General features: G+C 41.7%; 1 protein-coding gene across 2 annotated transcripts in view; it reads right to left on the bottom strand.

Annotated features, from left to right (window-relative positions):
• Window positions 1-23,166, bottom strand: part of LOC119430789 (RNA binding protein fox-1 homolog 2) — a 128,251-nt gene that overhangs the window by 9,349 nt on the left and 95,736 nt on the right. For both annotated transcript variants that reach the window (XM_037698263.1, XM_037698265.1), the window contains 8 exons: window positions 17,586-17,792; window positions 14,280-14,441; window positions 13,785-13,838; window positions 13,592-13,684; window positions 9,984-10,071; window positions 8,499-8,555; window positions 4,990-5,143; window positions 4,361-4,406 (listed from right to left, as the gene is read on the bottom strand). In XM_037698263.1, the coding sequence (XP_037554191.1) occupies window positions 4,361-4,406; window positions 4,990-5,143; window positions 8,499-8,555; window positions 9,984-10,071; window positions 13,592-13,684; window positions 13,785-13,838; window positions 14,280-14,441; window positions 17,586-17,792 (861 nt within the window). The remainder of the gene's footprint in view (window positions 1-4,360; window positions 4,407-4,989; window positions 5,144-8,498; window positions 8,556-9,983; window positions 10,072-13,591; window positions 13,685-13,784; window positions 13,839-14,279; window positions 14,442-17,585; window positions 17,793-23,166) is intronic.

The raw sequence follows: 23,166 nt of genomic DNA, 5'->3' as shown, positions 1-23,166 counted from the left end.
AAACCGTCCCACAGTTCAGATGTTCATTCTTTATTTATAGCACACAATGAACACAAAAAGATGATTATGTAACGTTTTAAAGGTCCGAATGATCATTTGTCCAATGACTGAATTTTGATGGTTGGAAAATAAAACTGCTGTTTTGTTTTTTAACTTCTGTTTTGTTTTTTTTTGTTTGTTTCTAATGAGCTGTGAACACAAACAGCAAATATATATATATATATAAATGATTACATTTAACTGATACAAGAAATAAGTGATGAGTTATAAAAGTTGACAACTACAATATGAAAGACTTTAGCTCACAGACGGTATTTATAATTTACCTGGACACGTATTACATGTTTTTTAGTTTATTTAAATTTAATTGTACAGTAATGAGCAAAAGTCTTGATCAATCATCATTTCTTTTTATTTTGCTTCCACACAGCTAAAATCAACCAGGTCAAGGTTTTCTGACAATCTGTGAATTATATTTGTTAAACTTTGGCTGCTTTTTCATTCATTTTCAGTCCAGTGTTTGGTCATTTCCAAAGGTACGTGCTTTGAAAGTCAGCAGAGTTGTTGATGTTTGTCCTAGCAGAGTTGCCGTAGCTTCATGTAGTAGAAACATATTGCAGTAAAGCTGCGTTTTCACTTGTTTTATCGGTTCTTCACAGAAAACTAAAGACTGTTTGTCAGTAAATAATAGCTGAAGTCATCATATTATGACTGTCTTTACTCATGACTTTGAAATGTTTGACTTGCTGTGAGAAACGATGCTAACTGGGTTAGCTTTACTAGGGCATTTTCAATGTAAAGCTAGCATTATGCTAACTGTTGGCCAAAAGTTCTTTTTAAATAATTAATTAATTTTTTTATTTAATTACTAAAGTTTTTTTTTAATAAGAAAATATATAAATGAGTGTTTACTTAAGCAAAATAAGCCATAGTCCTTCAAGCAAATGAAAATTAAACAATAAATGTTTAATAATCACATCGAGGCCCCCTGAATCGTAATCAAATCAAAGCAACTGTGTGTTTGTGCGTGTTAGCAAAATATTTCATGAACCACAAGATAAATTTCACTTAAACTCAGAAAATATTCATGACTTTCAAGATGGCGCTGGTGTGTAGGGCTTGCCGTCCCTCGCTCTATTTTCCTTCTATTTTTGTTATTTTTACAATGCTTTGTGCAGTGTACCGAATCATGTTTGCAGTATGATCGTCAGGCACTTTTGGAGCGCCGCAGATTTGCTGAAATACCTGCGCAGTTTTTGTACAGCGGTCAGCACTCTCCTCCACTAGTTCTGTCCAGGATTCCTGCATTCCTTCTACGTGACCCTGGCCTTTCTCCCTGGAGGAAACGTTGCAGACATCGTGGGAAGCGTGCGGGTTTTTTTGTGAAACTGAGGCACCATGTGGATTATTCTGTCAAGAGTTATGGGGCTCGCTCTGGATCTGATCATCGCCTCTCTGACCCATGGTGCTTCAGGGGCCCTGCTGCTGGCCAGCTACCTACTCGCGCGTTAAGTCCACGTTTTTCAAAATGTGCATCCCATCTCAATGTGCAGCTGTATTTGACCACTATGAGCTAATCTCTCCGTCTTTTCTGAAGCAGGTAATGTGCAGCATGAAGCCATATCCCCCCATTCCCCCCCCCCCCCAATCTGGGTCCTTCTAGTCCATCTTCAGGCCTGTCTCCAGACTCCCATTCGTCTATAAACTACTGGAAAAAATAGTTGAGTCTCAGTTTAAATGTTTCTTGGAGGATCACGCTAACCTAGAGTTATTCCAATCTGGCTTCAAATCTCTCCACAGCACTGAAACTGCTCTACTGAAGGTTTTTAATAACATTTTCATAGCCACAGATGCAGATGATTCTGTGCTGCTTGTCCTGTTGGACCTTACATCTGCTTTTGACACCATCGACCATGGGATCCTCATTTCTAGGCTGGAGCAGTGGGTGGGCATCACAGGGTCAGCCTTCAAATGGTTTAGTTTTTACCTCTCTGACAGAATCTTTTGTGTCAACATCAAAGATTTCAGTTTAGCATCAACAGCGCTTCAATGGGGGGTACCGCAGGGGTCCATCCTCGGTCCCCTTCTCTTTTCTTTATACCTGCTGCCACTAGGTGTTATTTTCTGCAAACACAACATACCCTTTCATTTCTATGCCAATGACTGTCAAATTTACTTCCCCATGAGGTACAGAGGTACACGCTCTATTCAACCTATTCTTAACTGCCTGGCTGACATCCGGGACTGGATGGCTTTAAACTTCTTAAGTTTCAATGAGAAGAAGTCTGAAGCCATGTTGTTCTATCCCAATGGCACGTTCATTATGTCTATATTCTGATTTACCTCATTTTATGTCTATGTTCTGATTTACCTCATTTTTGTATTTTGCTTTGCGTGTTACCTGTTGTTTTGTCTGTACAGCACTTTGGTTGGCCTTGTAGCTGTTTTAAGTGCTTTATAAATAAAGTGGTATGGTATGGTATGGTACTGCATCGACCTTTCATCTCTAGCCCCGTTAGAGAAACAAAGAGTCACTATTCTGGGAGTGATAATGGACCCTTCCTTGAAACTTAACAGTCTCGTAAACATGATTGTTAAATCCTGTTCTTTTTAGCTGAGGCGACTGTCTAAGCTGAAGCCCATACCATCCAAAAAGAATCTTGAGACAGTGATCCATGCGTTCATAACATCCAGGCTCGATTACTGCAATGTGCTTCTGTTTGGAATCAATCAATCCTCCATGGCACGTCTACAACTGGTCCAAAATGCTGCAGCCCAATTTATAACTGGTACAAGCCATACAGAGCACATTACACTAGTTTTGGCCTCCCTGCACTGGCTACCCATTCACCTTCGGACCCAGTTCAAAATACTCATGTATGTTTTTAAATCACTGACCACTTCTGCCCAATCTTATCTCATTGATCTTCTGCAGCCATATGTCCCACCACGCTCTCTGAGGTCAGCAGACCAGATGCTTCTTTCAGTTCCAGGAACCCGTCGTAAGCTCAGAGGTGACGGGGCTTTCTCCGTTGCAGGTCCAAGACTGTGGAATGAGTTGTCACTGCATGTCAGGCAGGCTCCCACACTGACAGTTTTTAAGTCTCGCTTGAAAACCCACTTTTATTCCCTTGCCTTTGACACGGTGTGATTTGTTTTGATCCTGTCTGTAGTCTACAGTGTTGGCCGTTTAGTTATTGTCTGCTGCTATTTGTATCTATATTTTATGTTTTCCTGTCCGCTGTGCTTGTTTGCTTCTATTGTACAGCACTTTGGTTGGCCATGTTGCTGTTTTAAGTGCTCTATAAATAAACTGGTATGGAATGGTATTAGGTGCACATCTACAACTGAAACTTTTAAAGTAAACCTGAATTGAGCTGGTTCCCACAGAAGCCATTACAAAAACATGTCTTTTACGTGGTCAGCTGGTGACACCTGGTCTAAGGATAGAGAAAAGTTGGGGTGGTAGTAGCTGGCAGTAATCTCCATCACATACTCTGAGGTGTTCAAAACATTTTCTGCTGCCACGGTCAGGACTAGACAGAAAATGAGGTGAAAATGCAGGAAAAGTTCACGGCAGACAGAGCTTCAGAGAGACTGAAGATGTATCGCTCGAGATCTTGGAAGTCCAAAAATAAACTAATTAAAGCTGGTTTAAAACTTTTAACAGTATACGCATTCCCCGGATCTCAGCTGCATGACTTTGTAACTAGATCCCTCTAATCCTGCTTTCACTCTGATAAGAAATCCGATTTTGCCCCAATTATTTTCTCCCCCTTCCGTAACTCCACCCATGTCAGAATCCAGTGAGTTAGTAGAAGACAGAGAAGGCATTTCAATCTCAGATGGTCAATAATGTCTAGCAGCACGCAGTCATTGGAGACGAGGAGGATGCACACTGGCTCTCACACAGAGTGTAAAACCCTACCTGGGGCAATCTGCCACTAATGTCCTGAAACACTAGTCTACAGAGAGAACAGAAACAGCTATTGTCAACCTGGTCACACTCACACACACACACACACACACACTCATGATCACATTGGTACAAATGCACAGAAACAAACCCTAGAAGAGTCTACTCGGGAATGATTGAGGCATGTACAGCCCTGGGGAGTGATGATGTTAATGTTTAATTCACTGTAAATGATCAGTATTACTGATAAAATAACTCCACAGGATATTGTACACAACCCATCATTTCAGGTTCAGGCATAATAACATGAATCAAAACTGCTAAAAAAAAAAAGTACACGCCTCTATGGGTTTGATCTGCGCCGTTTCACACTTGAAAACCCAGAGACAAGAGGAAGAAATGGTCGGTGACGAGTGAGGCAGTGGAGGAGACAGGCATACTTACGTAGAGCTCGGCCGCACTGTAAAAACCATCCTGATAGGCCATTACGCTGAGAGGGAGACAGGCGACAGCAGGAGAGGGGAAGGCGAGAGGACAAAGAGGAGCAGTGGCAGAAGGGCAAAGGCAAACAAAATGAGGGGGGAAAATAAAAAAGAATATATATAAAAAAAAAAAAGGTGTGGTGTGCCACCGTGTGGACAGAGCCGAAAACAACAAACAGAGTTGGGAGGTAAAAGGAGGGGTGAGGTGAGAAAATGGTGCCAAAAAGAACGTGAGAGAGAGAGAAGAGAAAGAAGGGTGAGATTATTACACACCGTGCAACATGCAAGACAAAATACCACCTCGTTGTTTACAGATGCACTCACTTTAAAGTGTTACTACTAATACTGCAGTCGGAGAGACGAACTCTACTCGTTTAACTCTAATGAGACTGTTTTAAAGTTACAAGGAAATGGTATTTCAGCTCAGCAAACTGTCAGAGTCAATATTTCTGTAGATCTGTACTGAAACACGCAGCATGCACAGTTGTAATCACGCTCCTAAAGAGTGAAGCCATGCTTTCACAGACACCCGACATGGCCTGGAGATTGCTTGTCACTACTGGAAGTGGTTTTCTTTCAGGGAGTGTTTACCCGGGGTACGTGGGGATGGCAGGTTGCGGGACAGCTGCCCTGACAGCGCTGTAGACGGGCCGAGCTCGACCTCGGAGGTGAGTGCCTCGAAAGGTTGCAGCTGTGGTGGCGGCGGCAGCTGCTGCTGCTGCTGCGGGGTAAGGAAAGCCTGGAACTAACAGAAAGAGTCAGAGATGAGAGGGGTGAAGAGTGAAATACAGTCAGCTGCTGCTGGTCTTATTACAACATTATCAATAGTGTTAATACATAAAGATACTTCAGTCTGTTCTTGATTCAACACTTGGAGAAAAAAAGAAAACTGAACAAGTCAAAAAGCATCAAAGGTCCTCTGGACGGGTTCTTTTTGTAGAAATGTTTCGTCTCTCATCCAAAGGACTTCATCAGTCCGAGGAGCCACAACAAACTCAGTCTGAAAAACAGCACCTTCACCCGCCTCGATATTTATAAGACTGAGTTTTTTGCAGCTCCTCAGACTAATGAAGTCTTTCGGATGAAAGATGAAACGTTTCAACAAAAAGAACCCGTCCAGAGGACCCGACTGAACTTTGATGGAAGTCAAAAAGCACCTTTAAAATAAACACTGACAACACCTGCCCAGCTGTTGTTAAAAGGATAAACTGAGGACTTTGGAAGTGATGTTCTGTCACAAAGTAATCAATGGAGCAGTGACAGAGGACTTATAAAACAAGTCTTATAGTAGTATAGTATTACATAGAAGACAGTATAGTATTATATACTATACATTATATTATAGAATAGTACAACTCTTGTAGTACTCCCTACCATCTTGCGCATATTGTCCTTTTTCAAAATTGTGTATTCTGCTTCTTTTTGATTATTTCATATGTATTTTTTGTATAATTAGAAAATACTAGTATGTATATATATATATATGTATGTATGTATGTATGTACTGTATGTATGTATGCATGTATGTATGTATGTACAGTATGTATGTTTGTATGTACTTATGTATGTATGTACTTGAGTATTTCAGTATGTATGTGTTAGGGATGGGGCTGATCTGATCCAGTATCGGCCTCTGATACCAGCATAATTTACGTATTGGATTTTTCCGATCCAACCTGCCGATATTTCCGATCCATGATGCACGTTGGCTTCAAACTATAGAATGGATTTCCTGAACGGAGGCGTGTCTCATGAACCCAGAGTAATAAGGAAGTATTTTACACTAAAAACACCACAAAGCAAGACGGCAACGTGCAATGTCTGCAGAGCCACAACGCCACATTAAACCGCGGTAAAGTTAGTTTTACGTTGGACATTCGAGCTCCATAGCTTCAGCGTGGCGCTACTCTTTGCTCAACTCGAAACAGCCAACTCGACCCCGTCCAGCCGCGTCCAATCTGCCCGTCTCTGAGGAGGGACAGATTTCAGGCTTCAAACGAAGATATAAAATTTTTATTTTTTGTGAAGAATCAACAAGTGGGACACAATCGTGAAGTGGAATGAAATTTATTGGATGTGTCAAACTTTTTTAACAAATAAAAAACTGAAAAGTGGGGCGTGCAATATTATTGGGCCCCTTTACTTTCAGTGCAGCAAACTCACTCCAGAAGTTCAGTGAGGATCTATGAAAGATCCAATGTTGTCCCAAATGACTGATGATGATAAATAGAATCCACCTGTGTGTAATCAAGTCTCCGTATAAATGCACCTGCTCTGTGATAGTCTCAGGGTTCTGCGCAGAGAGCATCATGAAGACCAAGGAACACACCAGGCAGGTCCGAGATACTGTTGTGGAGAAGTTTAAAGCCAGATTTGGATACAAAAAGATTTTCCAAGCTTTAAACATCCCAAGGAGCACTGTGCAAGCAATCATATTGAAATGGAAGGAGTATCAGACCACTGCAAATCTACCAAGACCCGGCCGTCCCTCTAAACTTTCATCTGGAACAAGGAGAAGACTGATCAGAGATGCAGCCAAGAGGCCCATGATCACTCTGGATGAACTGCAGAGATCTACAGCTGAGGTGGGAGAGTCTGTCCATAGGACAACAATCAGTCGTACACTGCACAAATCTGGCCTTTATGGAAGAGTGGCAAGAAGAAAGCCATTTCTCAAAGATATCCATAAAAAGTGTTGTTTAAAGTTTGCCACAAGCACCTGGGAGACACACCAAACATGTGGAAGAAGGTGCTCTGGTCACAGGAAACCAAAATCAAACTGTTTGGCCACAATGCAAAACGATATGTTTGGTGTAAAAGCAACACAGCTCATCACCCTGAACACACCATCCCCACTGTCAAACATGGTGGTGGCAGCATCATGGTTTGGGCCTGCTTTTCGTCAGCAGGGACAGGGAAGATGGTCAGAATTGATGGAAAGATGGATGGGACCAAATACAGGACCATTCTGGAAGAAAACCAGTTTGAGTCTGCAAGAGACCTGAGACTGGGACGGAGATTTATCTTCCAACAAGACAATGATCCAAAACATAAAGCCAAATCTACAATGGAATGGTTCACAAATAAACGTATCCAGGTGTTGGAATGGCCAAGTCAAAGTCCAGACCTGAATCCAATCGAGAATCTGTGGAAAGAGCTGAAGACTGCTGTTCACAAACGCTCTCCATCCAACCTCACTGAGCTCCAGCTGTTTTGCAAAGAAGAATGGGCAAGAATTTCAGTCTCTCCATGTTCAAAACTGACAGAGACAAACCCCAAGAGACTTGCAGCTGGAACTGCAGCAAAAGGCGGCGCTACAAAGTATTAACGCAAGGAGGCGAATAATATTGCACGCCCCACTTTTCAGTTTTTTATTTGTTGAAAAAGTTTGACACATCCAATAAATTTCATTCCACTTCACGATTGTGTCCCACTTGTTGTTGATTCTTCACAAAAAATTAAAATTTTATATCTTTATGTTTGAAGCCTGAAATGTGGCAAAAGGTTGAAAAGTTCAAGGGGGCCGAATACTTTAGCAAGGCACTGTATGTTGGATGTATCCACTCCTTACTTAAAAACAAGGCACAATTGTGGAAGAGCTCAACTTTAGCTAATATTCAACCTCTACACTGTGGCATGACACCATTGGTTAGGTTGTTGCTGCTTTCTCAACCAAACATCTGTATTACAGTATAAAAATCAGTCTGATCAGCACGAGGACTGACGATCCCCATGTGCTAATACAGTTAACTGAAAGGACGTTGTAATAAACACCATAAGAATAAAAAGAGGTACAACTCTCATGTTAATATTTTTTACCAAAGCTAAGAATGTTCTTCATCTGTATTTTTGATTTATTAAGTTTGATGTGTTGCCACCTGGTGGTGCGCTTTGGATATCGCAACATTTTTGTTCAAATTGAAAGACTGGAAGAAAATATGTTTTTAAACCATTTAAAATAAGAGAATAAAAACAGAAGACATTTTGTCAGACGCTATCAGCAGTAATCCAACATTTTGCTCTACCCAATAAATGACAAAAATACAATTTGTTGAGCTGAACCTTTGTTACAGTCTGGTAAGAATAAACACGACTCTTACCTGTATAGAGCTCAGGACTGTACATGGCTCCAACCATGGGGCTCAACTTCCAACCAGCTATTTAAGAGAATACATAAAATAAAGCAACAGTTTGTACAACACTTTAAACAGAACATTTTTTTCTATCTTGATTTGTTTTTCCAGAGTTAATTGATATGACCATTTAATAAGGCTAGAGTTTATTGAATTTTTAATTACACTTTGGGTTAAATTAGCATAATTTACAGACATCTTCATAGGGGTGTAATGAGATGTCAGTCCATAAGATGTGACAGTAGTGAAGCGTCAAAGATTTGAAGTAATATCAAGCTGCAGCACGGCATCCTCATGCTCGTTAATCCACCGAGAGGAAACGAGTTGATCTAAACTTCAAGGAGATTAAATAAAATCTGTCTATCATTTACTGAGAGCCCCCTCTCCTCTCCACACAAACCATTTAATATTTCTGGTTTTACCAGTAGCAGCAACTTTTCTCTGATGAAAACAAAACGTCACACCTGTCAGAGAACACCTGAGTCTGAATCGGTTTTATTTATCTCATCATTTTCTGATTTTTCCTCTGTAATTTAAAGGTGAAATGTTTGAATGTTTTTATGGGCTGTGGTAAAATTATTGTATATAAAAAAGACAATGATTTAAAAAGGAAGACTTAAGAAATTAATTAAAGACTCTTAGTTAAATAAGATCCAGTTAACGCTTGTTCTGATTGTTAAAAGATCTTATTTAGAGAAAAGTTAAGTTCACATTTCTACATGAATATGTGAACTTAACAAATATTAAAATTGTTGCAAATCCATCCATCCATCCATCCATCCATCCATCCATTTTGAAAAATGTGATGGCACGGTGGCTCAGTCGGTACAGCTGTTGCCTCTCAGCAAGAAGGTAACAGGTTCAAATCCCAGCCGAGGACCTTTCTGGGTGGTGTTTGCATGTTCTCTCCGTGCATGTGTGGGTTTTCTCCAGGTACTCCAGTTTCCTCCCACAGACCAAAAACATGTATGTTAGGCTGATTGTTAACTCTAAATTGTCTCTAGGTGTGAGTGAGAGTGAATGGTTGTTTGTCTCGTTTGTCTCCATGTGTCCCTGTGATGGACTGGAGACCTGTCCAGGGTGCCCCCCACCTCTCACACAATAACTGCACAAAACAGGCACCAGCAAGTGGATAAAGATAAAGGATGGATGGATACTGACCCATGGTTTTGGACCCTTGTGAAAATAAGTTTGACCCCATGAGGTCAAAGGTCACGAAGCCTTAATGAAAAGTTCAAAGGTCACATATGTTTCAGGCTTGTGAGAGATCAGGAGAGAGCAGTCCGTTGAGTTTGTGGTAAAGTTTTATTTCTTTAAAACTACATTAAGAGTGTCTCGTCCCTGCTTCTGTTTCTGTTCAGTGCCCTGAGACGACTTCTGTTGTGACTTGGCGTTCTACAGATAAACTGAATTGAATTGTATGAATGTGCCACACGTGATGTGAGTTATTACCGTATGGCAGTGCGGCGATGCCCTCCCCGTTAGAGTACGGCGTGGTCATCTTCTTGTTTGTCATCACTCTGGCTGTGGCGTTATTGACCTGGGCATCAGACAAAAGGTTAACAAAGCTCATTTAACACATTTTGGTAGATACACAATTACTGTGGAAATATAATGAAATATAATCGTCGCATAATCCAAATCTTTCCAAAGCGGAACTCGTCTGCTTTTCGTGTAAAGTGCCATCAAACGTCTAATTTTTTTTTTTTAACTCATCATGACTGGGGTTAATTCTGTTGATGGGCAGCAATGGTATTTGATGCATGCGCTTTATTTTGAAGGAGCCATACATAGGAAAGGATCCTGGCGAGTCGTCAGGCAGTTTTGTGCACAAACAATGCAGCCACACAGAACAGAGGAGTTCAAACATTTGAGGGGTTTTAAAAGAAATCCAAGATCACCGTTTGTTTCTGCTAAAAGAAGAAGTTGAATTAAGCAGCAGATTCATCAGTTGCACACGATGCAAAACAAAAAAAATAAAACATTAATCGAAGTGTTCATACACAAACCACAGACAGCCAATCAGGAGCGCATCACATCACCAGAGGTGAGCAGAACGAACCATTAAGCAAGCACCAGATGCAGCGAGACGAAGAAGAAAAGCCCTCCCGACAGAAGTACGTCATACAGGAGGAGGGAGAACGACAGAGAAAAGACAGAAACAGAGGGATGCAGAGGGAGATGCCAGTCCACATGAAAAGACACAGAGAGGGTGAACGCTCCATCCGCATGTGCAGTTCCACAAACAAAAAGATGCAACGCACGTTCAACACATCCAACCGCTGGCCTACGACGAGTCTAACTCAGAGCAGCGATGGAGAAACGATGAATGGTGCGAACAGAGAGAGAAGAGGCAGAGAGGATGGGGGGGATGCAGATATCATTCCTCAAAAAAACAAAAACAAAACAAAAAAAGGAACAAAACAAAAGAAAAGTACTGAAAACAAACCGAACCATGGCTGTGAAACACTGCCAGGCATTTCAGATCAGTGTCACACACCAGAAACACCTCGAAGCGCACCGACACACACCATCCAGAACCAAAACCCATCAATAAAGTGAAGTCAAGGGACACCTCTTCACAGAAATCAGAACAAGGAGAAGCCTTTTCCTTTAAATTTACAGATTTAGTTTTGTTGTTCTCATCGTGGTTGCATCACATTAGAAACAAGATGGCTGCGGCCTCTTTTGGTCCAAAGCTCTGATTTAAATATGAACTCAGCAAACCTGTCGGCACAAGTGACCATCGAGCATGAGAAACAGACAGCTATAATCCCCTCTCCACTAGCGCTAACATAGCACTCATGCTTCAGCATGCCCAATCACTAATAAGGTGCAAGAATGTAGCTACTGGCTGACACATGACACAGAGATGACATAATACTACATGACGTCACACAGATGTCTAGAGAGAGAGTAAACCATGCAGGATTGAGCTCTGATTGAAATGCAGTTAGGAGAGGTGATTGAGATGAGTGCATTGAGAAGTGGTAGTCAGAGTCGCTGCACTTGCAGATAGATGCACCACATTCAGTTGCACAAGTGGCCTTACTGGAATGCCATGCGGTCAATGGCTAACCTCGTAACAGTTTCATTCACCACCTCCCCGATCGATCACAGGATTCACAACGAGCCAATCAGGTTAGATCAATGAATCAATCAAGCTCCCTTCAGCAAACAGGAGTCCTTCATTGTTTGGGTGCATGTTTATTTATTTAGATATTTATTTATGTCTCCATTTGGACGAATGGGGTGTGGGGGGGAGGGGTCATTCAAAGATGATGCCATGTGTACACAACTTACCGTGGCCGGGGGAACGGCGTGAGGACACGCGAGCAGTTACCGTGGAGACTGACAACAACAACAACATACAAAAATCATCAGGGAGATCGAGAAAATACGTGGAAAAAAACAAAACAAAATGGTGAACCAACAAAAAATAAATAAATAAATAAGAAGGGGGGTGAACAAACAAAACGACGTAATGAAAAGCAACCACACCCCCCACCCTGTGGTAGAGAGGAAGTGATGTAACACATGTCAACCTACAAGTATCAGCCAACAACCTGACCTCTGAGAACCCTCTATGGACAAAAATAAAGTTGAAACAAATGAAAGGACAAAAGAAACGCTAAGGATGCTGGGAAATATTCAAATATCTGACATATATATAAAAAAAAACTCAAATCTCTACCTGGACAGGGACATGAACATATGAAGGGGTGGGGATGTACAGCTGAAAACCAGGTGTGTATGTGGACGGACGGACAGACACAAACAGACAGACAGACAGACAGACAGACAGACAGACAGACAGACTGGCTTAGTGAAAGAGAGACAAAAGAGATGGAGGAGAACCTATGCAACAAAAAAAGGAGAGGGAACGACAGCTATCTGTGACATTCTATAGACTTCTCTCTACGCCCTCCATTTGTAAAGTGAATTGGAGGAAAGCGATCGTCACCCATACACACCCACACACACACACACACACACACACACACACACACACACACACACACAGTGCAGGACATTCCAGACCCATGCAGAAGAGCTGCAGCACTCAGAGTCCAATCAGAAGCAGGATTCAGGATCAAGAGCCAGAGCAAATGGCAGAAGCATGACACCGTGTTTTCACCTCCGAGGCCATTTGCAACCATAATCCAAGCTCATGCTGACAAATTAAAACAAACGTACAAATAATAATAATAATAAAAATAAAAAAAACAAGTCAAAACAAAATGCACTTCCATGAGATCTGGTGTTTTCCCAGTAGTTGGTGCAAGGTGTGTGCAAACAGTTCATTTAACCATCCAGCTTGCATGTTCAGAACTTTTGTTTGATTTGAGAAAAGTCAGAAATGACACCACACTTCTCACAGCAGTCTCATCCCCACCCCCACCCCCCCATTCTCCAGCCACTTAAAACGCCCCCAGCATGCATCGATCTCTGAGCACACCAAACGTTACAAAAAAAAACAAAAAGACCAGGTGAGTCGCGCAGTGAAAGAGTGACAAACGTCTGCAGTGAATTCTGACCTCGTGGGTCAACCATGCGACATACAGCAGTTTCCAGCAGGCACTTTAATTTTATTCCCCCCCACATGGAGGAAAAACAACCGAGGCCATTAGCTACCCCACCCCCTGGTCAAAACGTCAACCAAATACGGGCGCTCGCCATGGTCATGGAAGACGTGATGATGGGGATGGAAAAAGTGCAGGAAAACAGAAAATCAAAAGGATCCTGCATGCTGTCGCCGTGACGTCTCACCAGCCATGCCGTGCCGTGGAGCAGCTTCACCCAGCAAGCTTTGCAAACCACAGGTTTTAAAGGTCAAGGTGCCACAACACCAACAACAACATCGACAGGAAGTGCCGCCGTATGAGAGAGCGCGCGGCACCATGCTGCAGTGAAGCCAGGAGGAGTAGAGCTGAACACAGAGCAGCCGCCCCGAAACCTTCTCTGGGGCAGAATGTACTCACTGTCGTTAAGACATGGAGGGGTGGGGGGCGGAGGAAGGGGAGAGAGAATGGCTACAGGTCTGGGGGGTGGTGGCTTACCTCGATCTTACGTCCCTCCACCAGCGTGCCGTGGAGCTTCTCTCTGGCCCGCTCTGCATCCGAACCCAACTCGAAGGTGACAAAACCAAAGCCCTGACAGGAGAGGAGGAGGAGGAGGGCTTAGTTTTATTCACAAGTCCTGAACACCCCCCCCCCCCCACACACACACACACACACACACACAGTAGCCTACCTTGGAACCCCTCTCGTTGAAGATGATCTCCACGTCAAGGATTTTGCCGAATTGCTGAAACAACAACAGAAGAGGATGAGGAGCAGGTTTATGTCCCATTCTGACCACAGGGAGGCAGCACTGAGCAGTCAGGAGGAGATTGAGTCAGCCAGCTTCCTCCCTCTACTCTTCCTCCCTCTGCTCTTCCTCAGCAGCATTTTAGACGCATTTCTCTTCCTAAACAGCACAGCTCCAGAGCACATCTCTCCTTAAATAACCTGCCACGAGGGATCGAATCCTGAACAAGGACCGCCTGCATCTAAATTATTTTTAGTTAAGTGGAGCAGAAACAGAAATGAAAGAACCTTATTTTTTATTTATTCTTTTCTTTTGAAGATCTAAAAAAAAAAATCAGTGACTTTAAACCAAGTCAAGTCAACGTTTTAGTCCAAAGCTGCAGATGCTGCGTCATGATTAAGAGTTAAATAAATATATATTATATATTAATCTACATACCCCAAACATCTGCCGCAGGTCAGGGTCTCGGAAGCGGAAGGGGATGTTAGACACATGGAGACGTTTGGGGGTCCCCTTGGCATCTGAATCTTCCCCGGGACCCCCACCACCGCCCCCTCCACCTGAGCCCACTCCAGACTCGATCTGTGAGGACCCATCTGACTGCAGAGATTAAAAAAAGACAAGAAAATGATTACATTGACGATAATTGTATGCTAATGAGCAGATCATATTTCTAATTAATCAATCCATCACGTTTTATAGATAATTATTTAAAATGAATGCTTATAAAGCAATTACTTTGTTGCAACATTTGATCCATTATTATAAAACTGAGTCATGACGTCAACTCCAGCTCTACACGTGCATTAGAGCTGAAGTTGGAGCTAACAGAGTTGAACATCACTTTAAACAAAATTAATGCGTCAGGAAAAAAACCAGAGGGAAACTTTTGAGTATATGGAAATGAGTGAACACCCACACATGCTGCTCGTTTCAGCAATTTGAACAACCGTGAAACAGTCGCTTTCTGTCAGCAGAAGCACGTCCGACTGAGCGTGTGGACTGGTTCCAGTTCTGACCGTCTGCTGTGCTGTGACGTGCACTCACAGCATGTGCTGCAGGTAAACTGCTCCACATTCAGCTGATTTATTACAACAAATGCAAACGGTTATTGCACACAGCTTTGTGACAATGCTGTCTGCGGTCCGTTATTTATTCAGAAGCTTTATTGTCGGCGCGCACAAGGTGAATTGAAGAAACGGGAACTATTGAATGTTCTGATTCTTTGAAAAATCACGAAGAAGTTCAGTTGCATTTGATTCAACTTCCTGCTTTATTATCCTGCCTGCACGTCGATACCATGTTCCCTACTTTGCTTGAAGTGTATTTAATTTGACGGAGTATTCTCTTAAGCAAATAGCAATCAGCGTTGTGTTCAACGTGATAATCAAGGTTCTTTATTGTCGTTCATCACATGTGGTGCATGAGGTGGAACAAAATTGTGTACTGAAGGTCCCAGTTACACCCAAAAATAGCAAAAATATAAAATATACAAAGAAACAGTATATAAGGATCCAAGATATACACTAAAAACTAATAATGTAATAGCGTATATCTTAGATGCTTGTATGCTGTTTCTTCAAAGCACAGTTTTGTACCCCAGTTGGTATTACTCCTCAACAGCTGGAAATCCAATAATCCACAGACATATGGGTCAAAACAGGAAAGGTCTGATCTGAAAAAATAAAGAAACTGTCCAGTTGACCTGACTGAAAAATGTTGGATTGTATACCTGGGTTATTGAGCATGGACTTTGTTGGTCTGATCTAAAAGTTAAAGTTAAAGTTGGTGGTGAACATAAATTAAATATCTGCGTTTGAACTTTGAAGCTCTGCCCTCCAACTTTCATCCAGACAGTCTAACCATGCGTCACATCACCAATACAATTTCAATTGTTGGTAAATCTAATAGCCTGCGTTGAGCGAGCCCTCTGATTGGCTAAGACACTGCTGTGTCTGAACTCAGCTACAACTGATTAGCATATGGGATCATGTGAAAGTTATTAGAAATGTAATACTTTATGAACTAAATGGATACAAGTTTATGGACTGTGACTGGCCCAGGAACCACTGGTTCACACCAACTAAATTTTAAACAGAACTGACAGAAATACTTCAACCTATGATCTATTAGCAGTGCAATTAACAGCATAAGCATTTAAACGATGCACGTTTACCATTATCCCATAAACATAGGTTATTATGGAAAATATATTCTAATAATCCAGAGGCTGCAGAGGAAGTGCTACAGCTACCAGCTGCTATTTGTGGATGCAAATCATTATAGAATTTGATGTAAACAATCACTGACAGAGGAAAGGTTTATATTTTTAACAGTTGAGAAGTTATTTAAGGTGGCACTATTTTACTTTGGTCTCAGTCCTGCTAGGACTAGCTGTTAGCTCATCAATTTTTATTCCTCCCAGCTGAGAGCTTAGGCCTGTCGGGATAAACAATAAATCAATTAATCGCATGATAAATGAAAATTATCAACCTCATTTTCATTTATCAGCTTTATCGTTTCTTTGTGTCTCTCTTTCTACTGAAGACACTGGATGACAGAAGGCTCAACTCCGGTGCTCTTCACTGACCCCTCCCTTTCTCTTTAAAATACGTTTTAACTGTCCAAAATCTTGTTTTAGGGAAAAAATAATTACTAATTACTAGGAATGTGCTATATGGCATAAAATTCATATCACGATATGTATTGTGAAAGGTGGCGATAAAGATATATATCGCAATATGTTTTTGGTATAAAACTTAATAGGAATTTTAAAAAGCACAGGGTGTCCTTTTGCCATCACATATTTTGAATTAAGAAAATTCCACTACTAGGTCCAGAGAGTTTTTAAATAATAAACAAATCAAGTATTAGGCTTCTTTCTTGTAGTGCAAAACAGTGCAAAATATATAAAACATAGTTTTAGCCACATGTTTTATACAAAAGAATATGTTGTTAACGTAACAGTTTCCAGTCTTCTCACTTGAGAAATGAACAGCAACAGAGCAGCAACTGAAAACACTTCACCCTCCAACCCTCTAGTGGGCGACGCCTTCAGCTTTAATGGAGAGCTGACACAAAATGAGTCTGTGGCTTTGACCAGAGGGTCTCGCAGTAAAATCACACAACACAGCGTTCTTTTCACAGATCAGAGAGCAGGTTTCTCTAAAGATGACCAACGCTTACTTTAACTTTCGATGGGGGAAAAAAAAAAAACTTTCAACGGAACACAGCGTTTTGCGCATGCGCCTGAATACGGCAACACTACGGCAAGCCGCCCGTAGTTAGCTTGTAGCTTCGCTACTTAACTCTCGAAGAAAAGACTTTAACGCCACTTGCGCACAGTTTTCAACTAAAAAAAAGTAACAATTAAATACGACAGCTCTGATTTTACACTTGAACACCACTTGCGCACAGTTTTCAACTAAAAAAAGTAACGATTAAACTGAAAACTCTGATTTTACATCAGACACAGCATTACTGTGGTTAGCCGGTAGAAGACAGATCTCTATCGTAGGCTACATTTCTATCGTTTCTACCGTGTACCGTTTATATCGCGCATTCCTAATTACCGTCAAATTTCAAACAATATTATCGTTTATCGCAATAATTTCTGAGACAATTAAAATCGCCCAGCAAAATTAGTTATCGTGACAGGCCTATGAGCGCTATCTACAGCAGGTAAGATATTAGCCGTTTATCTCCTGATGTGGGCTGAACACTGAGGAAGACATCGGCTCTTACTTGGACACTGAGGCTGTTAGCAGGATTGGCTGCGCTGTTTCCGGCTCCACCGGCTTCCACGGGGCCCTGCACGGCCCCTGCTGCATACAGGCTGCTCCCGTAATCCAGGGCCAGGCCGTTCTGAGGGGGCGGCGGTGGAGGTGGTGGGAACGCAGAGAAAGGTGGGGGCACGAGTCCCTCCTGACCGCCAGCACTATCCTGAGAGCCCTGTTAAAACACAGAAAATATAAAGAGGAGAAGAGTGAGGAGGCAGCTGAAGCTATATTTTGTTCCTGAGTGCACCACCCAAAAACACCGCTCCCCGTCACGCTTCACCCTAAAAGTCATAAAGATGCGGATGCTAAATGTGAACTTTTCCCTCTTGTGTAAAAGGGTGCATGTATCTACAGCCACGGCCTATTAAATATTCACTGCAGCCACATCCATTATTGAGGGTCAGATGCTTCCGTGCTCTGTGTGTTGTACAACCACGAGTGTCTTGTGCCCGCACACACACTCACAAACGCCTCCGCACACTAACCACCTTTGACACGCCAACACCTACACATCGAAGCGCTCGCACAAAGACCAACTGTTTCGTATGGAAGCCCGTCCAAGTATTTTACACACAAAATACGCCGCAAGATATTTGTTTAAGTTACGGACGTTAAAAAAACACACGCTGGAGTACAACGCAGGCATCCACCACTACACGCACATTCCTGGCTGCTGCCAGCGGGGCACGGATACCCTAAATGGAAATGGTTTGAGAGTGAAGGAAGGACAGCAGGAAAGAGGGGGGGGGGGGGGGGGGGCGATAAAAGGTGGTGACTGATAGAAGAGGAATGGTCTGCCTCAGATCTATAGCTGCAAAGATAAACCATCCATCAGTGTCTTTCAGGTCTATTTATAACCCTGAGGACTGGAGGATGGTCAATCAATTAAAGCTGGCAACAAACTGAGAGAATCGTTCACTTTTACTTTATTGATCCAACTAATATAATTACAGCAGGACTGCAGCCACGCTCGGCTGCACCTGTCTGCAGGCGTGCTTTAGGGTAAACGTCAACGTCGGCATGAAATTATGCTGAGGCGGCAGATTTTTGCTTTATGGTAACAGCGTGCATTGGCTGGGATCTCAGGGCTGCAGCATAGCTGCCCCCCCCCCCCCCGCTCTCAGGAAAATATGATGCTAAAATTCACCAAATGTGAAATCAGATAGGTAATCTGATACAAGCTGAATGGGATGTTTTATTACAAAACCACCAATCCTGTCCCTCTGCAGGTTTGAGGTCTGTTTGGGAGCCCCTGCATTCATGGGTGGTGGATGTAAAGGCGGGGGTGTTCTGGTTTGTGCTCCCAGCCCAGAGTTGGGTGACCAGTCATAACTTCAAGCAGCATCAGTGATTTCATGTTTTTAAGCGAACCCTTTGGTGAACGTGATAAACCTCGGCTTAGTGTCGATGTGCAGCAAATCAAACGGTCACTATTTTCACCTTCTCAGTCAGGTGGGTGAGAATAAAAACATCTTCAGCGTTGTTCCCGTTTGTTTGTTACAGAGAAAGAAATCACTGTGTCAGCTGGTTCAGCATTCAAACGACAGATTTCCTGTTTTTATGCACATTTTGAGCAACCTACACCTGCATGCTTTCAGTTATTTGAGCATTCATAAATCAAACGATTGCTTTTGGTTTTTCTAATTTCAATATGTTCAGTACCCTGAGATGACTACTGTTGTGACATGGCGCTATATTAGGCCTGTCACGATACACAATAAATCAATTAATCGCATGATCAATGAAAATTATCAATCTCATTTTCATTTATCGGCTTTATCGTTTCTTCGTGTCTCTTTCTACTGAAGACACTGGATGACAAAAAGCTCAACTCCGGTGCTCTTCACTGACCCCTCCCTTTCTCTTTAAAATCCGTTTTAACCGTCCAAAACTGCATTTTTGGATTGTTAAAAGCAGCTAAGCTGAGAAGCTAAGCTAACAGGCCGACCTTGGGGAAAAACCTCCCGTCTTGTCAAAGCTCCAGAATTCACGGTTGAAACCCGTTAGTCTAAAAAGTTGTTTTTCTCTGCAAAAAGAAGCTGAGAACTTGTTCTTTTTTTTTTTTATTCAAAGCTTTGTGTGCAAAATACTATGCTAAAAAGCTCAAACCACACAGAGTGTCCAACCACACAGTGTCCGCCATTTTGAGAACTGAAGAGACAACCCATGTCACGTCAAGGGGCATCCCTCCCATTTTTAAAGAGACACGCTGCTCGCTCCCTCACTATCCATCCTCCGGTTCAAACAGTCATATACTGCCATCCGATGGTTAAAAAAGGTACTACATACAAAACAAACTCAAACATTTCTTCTTAAATTTGACAATAATTATTGTCAAATTTCAAACAATATCGTTTATCGCAATAATTTCTGAGACAATTAATCACCCAGCAAAATTTGTTATTGTGACAGGCCTACACTATACAAATAAACTGAATTGAATATTTAAAAACAATTTTAATCTACAAGACTCAGTAAAATGTTGAGAGATCTCGTCAGTTACTTCAAAGAACAATTTTATTTTCCCTCAGCTTAAACAAATATGCTCTACTTTTTACATGTTACTTTTAGGTTCTAGCTAAAAGCTAACCTTTTAACAGCTGTAATGAGGTTTTATAGATTTAGCTACACTTGCTACTCTTGGTCTTTTTCAAGCTTTTAGTTAGCATTATGCTAGATTTAGCTTTAAGCTAGTGTTCTTTTTTTTAAGCTTGAACTCAGTTTCAACTTTTTCAGCTGATGTCTTTCAGCATTTCAGTTTTCTTGATACAAAAAAATGCCATTTCTCTTGTTTTAGATGCATAATTTCACGGACACGGATGATTCCGAGTCAGTTTTCAAATGTCAATAATCAGTTTTGTTAACGTTAATCTGTGCTGACACTTTAGGAGTCAGCAGAGTTGTGCCTTGAAGAGTTCCTGTAGTTGAAACATGATGCAGTAAAGCTGCGTGTTTCCACATCTTTTTCATCCCATCTTTGAAGAACAATGAAAAATGTTAATTTTATAAATAATAGTTGAAGTTATAACACATCAGCCTTTAGCAAGGAGTTAGGAACATTTGATTTGTGTTAATATATCCAGTGACAAACACAATGCCAATGTCATTAGCTTTCCTGTGGTGTTTCAATGTTCGGTTAGCATCTATGCTAATTGTTGGTCAGCAGCCTGTGATTAAAAGAGATTGTTTCAACTTATGTTATCATGCACTTTTCATTAGGCATGGAAATCAGCAGTGGACCATCAGGGACAGCAAGGCCTTCTCTGCTGGCCTAAACACAATCAGATTCACTAACTTACGTTTTACTATATAATTTTATTTATTAATATTATGGGTAGCACAGTGGTGCAGTTGGTAGGGCTGCTGCCTCTCAGTGAGCAGGTCGCCCTGGTTCAAATCCCTGCCGGGGGCCTTTCTGGGTGGAGTTTGCATGTTCTCTCCGTGCATGCGTGGGTTTTCTTTGGGTGCTCTGGTTTCCTCCCACAGACCAAAAACATGCATGTTAGACTGAATGGTAACTCTAAATTGTCCCTAGGTGTGAGTGAGAGAGTGGATGGTTGTTTGTCTCGTTTGTCTCTATGTGTCCCTGGAGACATGTCCAGGGTGTCTCCCATCTCTCGCACAGTGATGGCTGGACATGGGCACCAGTGACCCCTGCGACCCGAAAAGGAAAAAGTGGGTAACGATAATGGATGGATGGATTATTAATATTATTCTGAAGTGTCTGTTCGCTTCATTTCATAGCTTTTCTCCTGGGTGTGCACCTTCATGTTTATATAGAGCTTTTATCCAATCATATTTCAATCATCATCTGTTGCTAGGGGTCAAAGAAATCTGCCTCGAGGCCTTCAGGATCAACAGTGCAGGCCCATGTAGGTAAAATCAAATGGCAATGCAGTTGCTTTGACCAGTCAGATGTTAGGCTGGCGATGCCAGGGTCTTCTAGCAGGCACCAGACGTCATCATCTGTATGTTGTTTGATTGGACGGTCAGGGAGCGTATTGGTTGGAGCTAGGACACTGCATCGACTTATTATTGAAACTGAAACATCACGATGACCTGTAGGACAGGAACTGAACCCTGACTGAGGAAACAAAGGAGGATAGAGTTTGTGTTCAGATTGTCAAATCCTTTGGTGAGTAAAATGTATTTTCATTAAATATTTTATATTTTTCCATTTATCACGTCCATATTGATGCTTTTGGTAAATATGTATGTGGTGCAGCTGAAGGAAACTTGTTGAGTTGTGTTGTTGGGTTTCTTGCAACACCTTATTATTTCTGTGTATTAAAGGTTTTTGTTGCCGTGGCGTCATAATGACGGTAGGAAGTAGATAAATTCAGGCAGGACACCATTGAAGGCCTAAGTGTAAAATGCACCTCCTGTCACCGAAAAATATATAAATCTTTATTTAAGTAAAATAATAATTCCAGTTTCAAGATAATTATAATGCCATCTTCTGAATAGTAATCCAATGAGGTGCAAATAATTCCCATCTCACGTCAACAGGACAGCATCCTGACTTCAAATACTTCTTCTATATTTCAATGTGTTGTGACTTTTGGAGACAAAACTGGGAGAGAATATGATCATTTTCACTTGGAATCCCACTGAACTGCACAAATGTTGCACCGACTCTAGTTCTATGTAGGCCACGATCTGCTGGGCGTATGCAACAATAAAACACCGCAGCATGACTTTCACGTAACATTCTTGCATCAAAATTGCACATTTTTAACACTCACCAGCCCCTTGAAAGCTGTGAGGTTGCCGTGCACCGGTGGTGTGATAGCTGTGCATGACGCTGATAAAAAAAGAAAAACTTCAATCTCAGTGAGGCTTTAGCAATCTTGTGTCTTCCGACCTGAGCACGTTTTACAGAGTAAAATTCAAACTACTTCTTTGCCTGATCAGAAGAGTCAGGGTTAGATACAAACCTCTGACAACCCCTGCTTATTTAATATTTAAAGCACAATAAAGTGGAAGTACAACCAGCACTGTTGACTTTTCGTTATTGACTTTAGAGGAGTTTCTAATAAAAATGAAACGCGTTGTGGCAGAAAAACGATTCTTTCTCCGACTGCATCATTGTGTTTGCATGGAGAGGGACAGACTAATTACTACATGAACAGGATAAATATTAGCAGAAATAAAACAGACAAGCGAGTCAAATATATGGATGAGCAATAAAAAGTATCAGTATATAAAAAAAAAGAAATATCAATAAATAATTAACAGTCACTAATTTCTCTTTGTGGCAGTGGTTTATTCCCCACTCGTTAGTCGTAATGTTTTGGCTCAACAGGTACATATCGGCGTACCTGCACCACCTTTCACTGCAGCTATTTATTATTAATAACACGAGTAATGAGGTGGCACAGAAGAAGACAGTATGACATGTAATTCAATAGTTGATGTTCTTTTTACCATTACTGTTTGCCAGACATCTGCTTGACTTGTGTGTGTGTGTGTGTGTGTGTGCCCATGTATATGTGTGTGTGTGTGTGTGTGTGTGTGTGTGTGTGTTCCTGTTTTTGCTACAGAGT

The sequence above is a fragment of the Nematolebias whitei genome, chromosome 3, assembly GCF_014905685.2.
Source record: "Nematolebias whitei isolate Nwh7 chromosome 3, NemWhi1, whole genome shotgun sequence".
Taxonomy (NCBI): Eukaryota; Metazoa; Chordata; class Actinopteri; order Cyprinodontiformes; family Rivulidae; genus Nematolebias; species Nematolebias whitei.
Note: the sequence above shows the minus strand (reverse complement) of the source record. Positions and strands in the feature narration are given on the sequence as shown.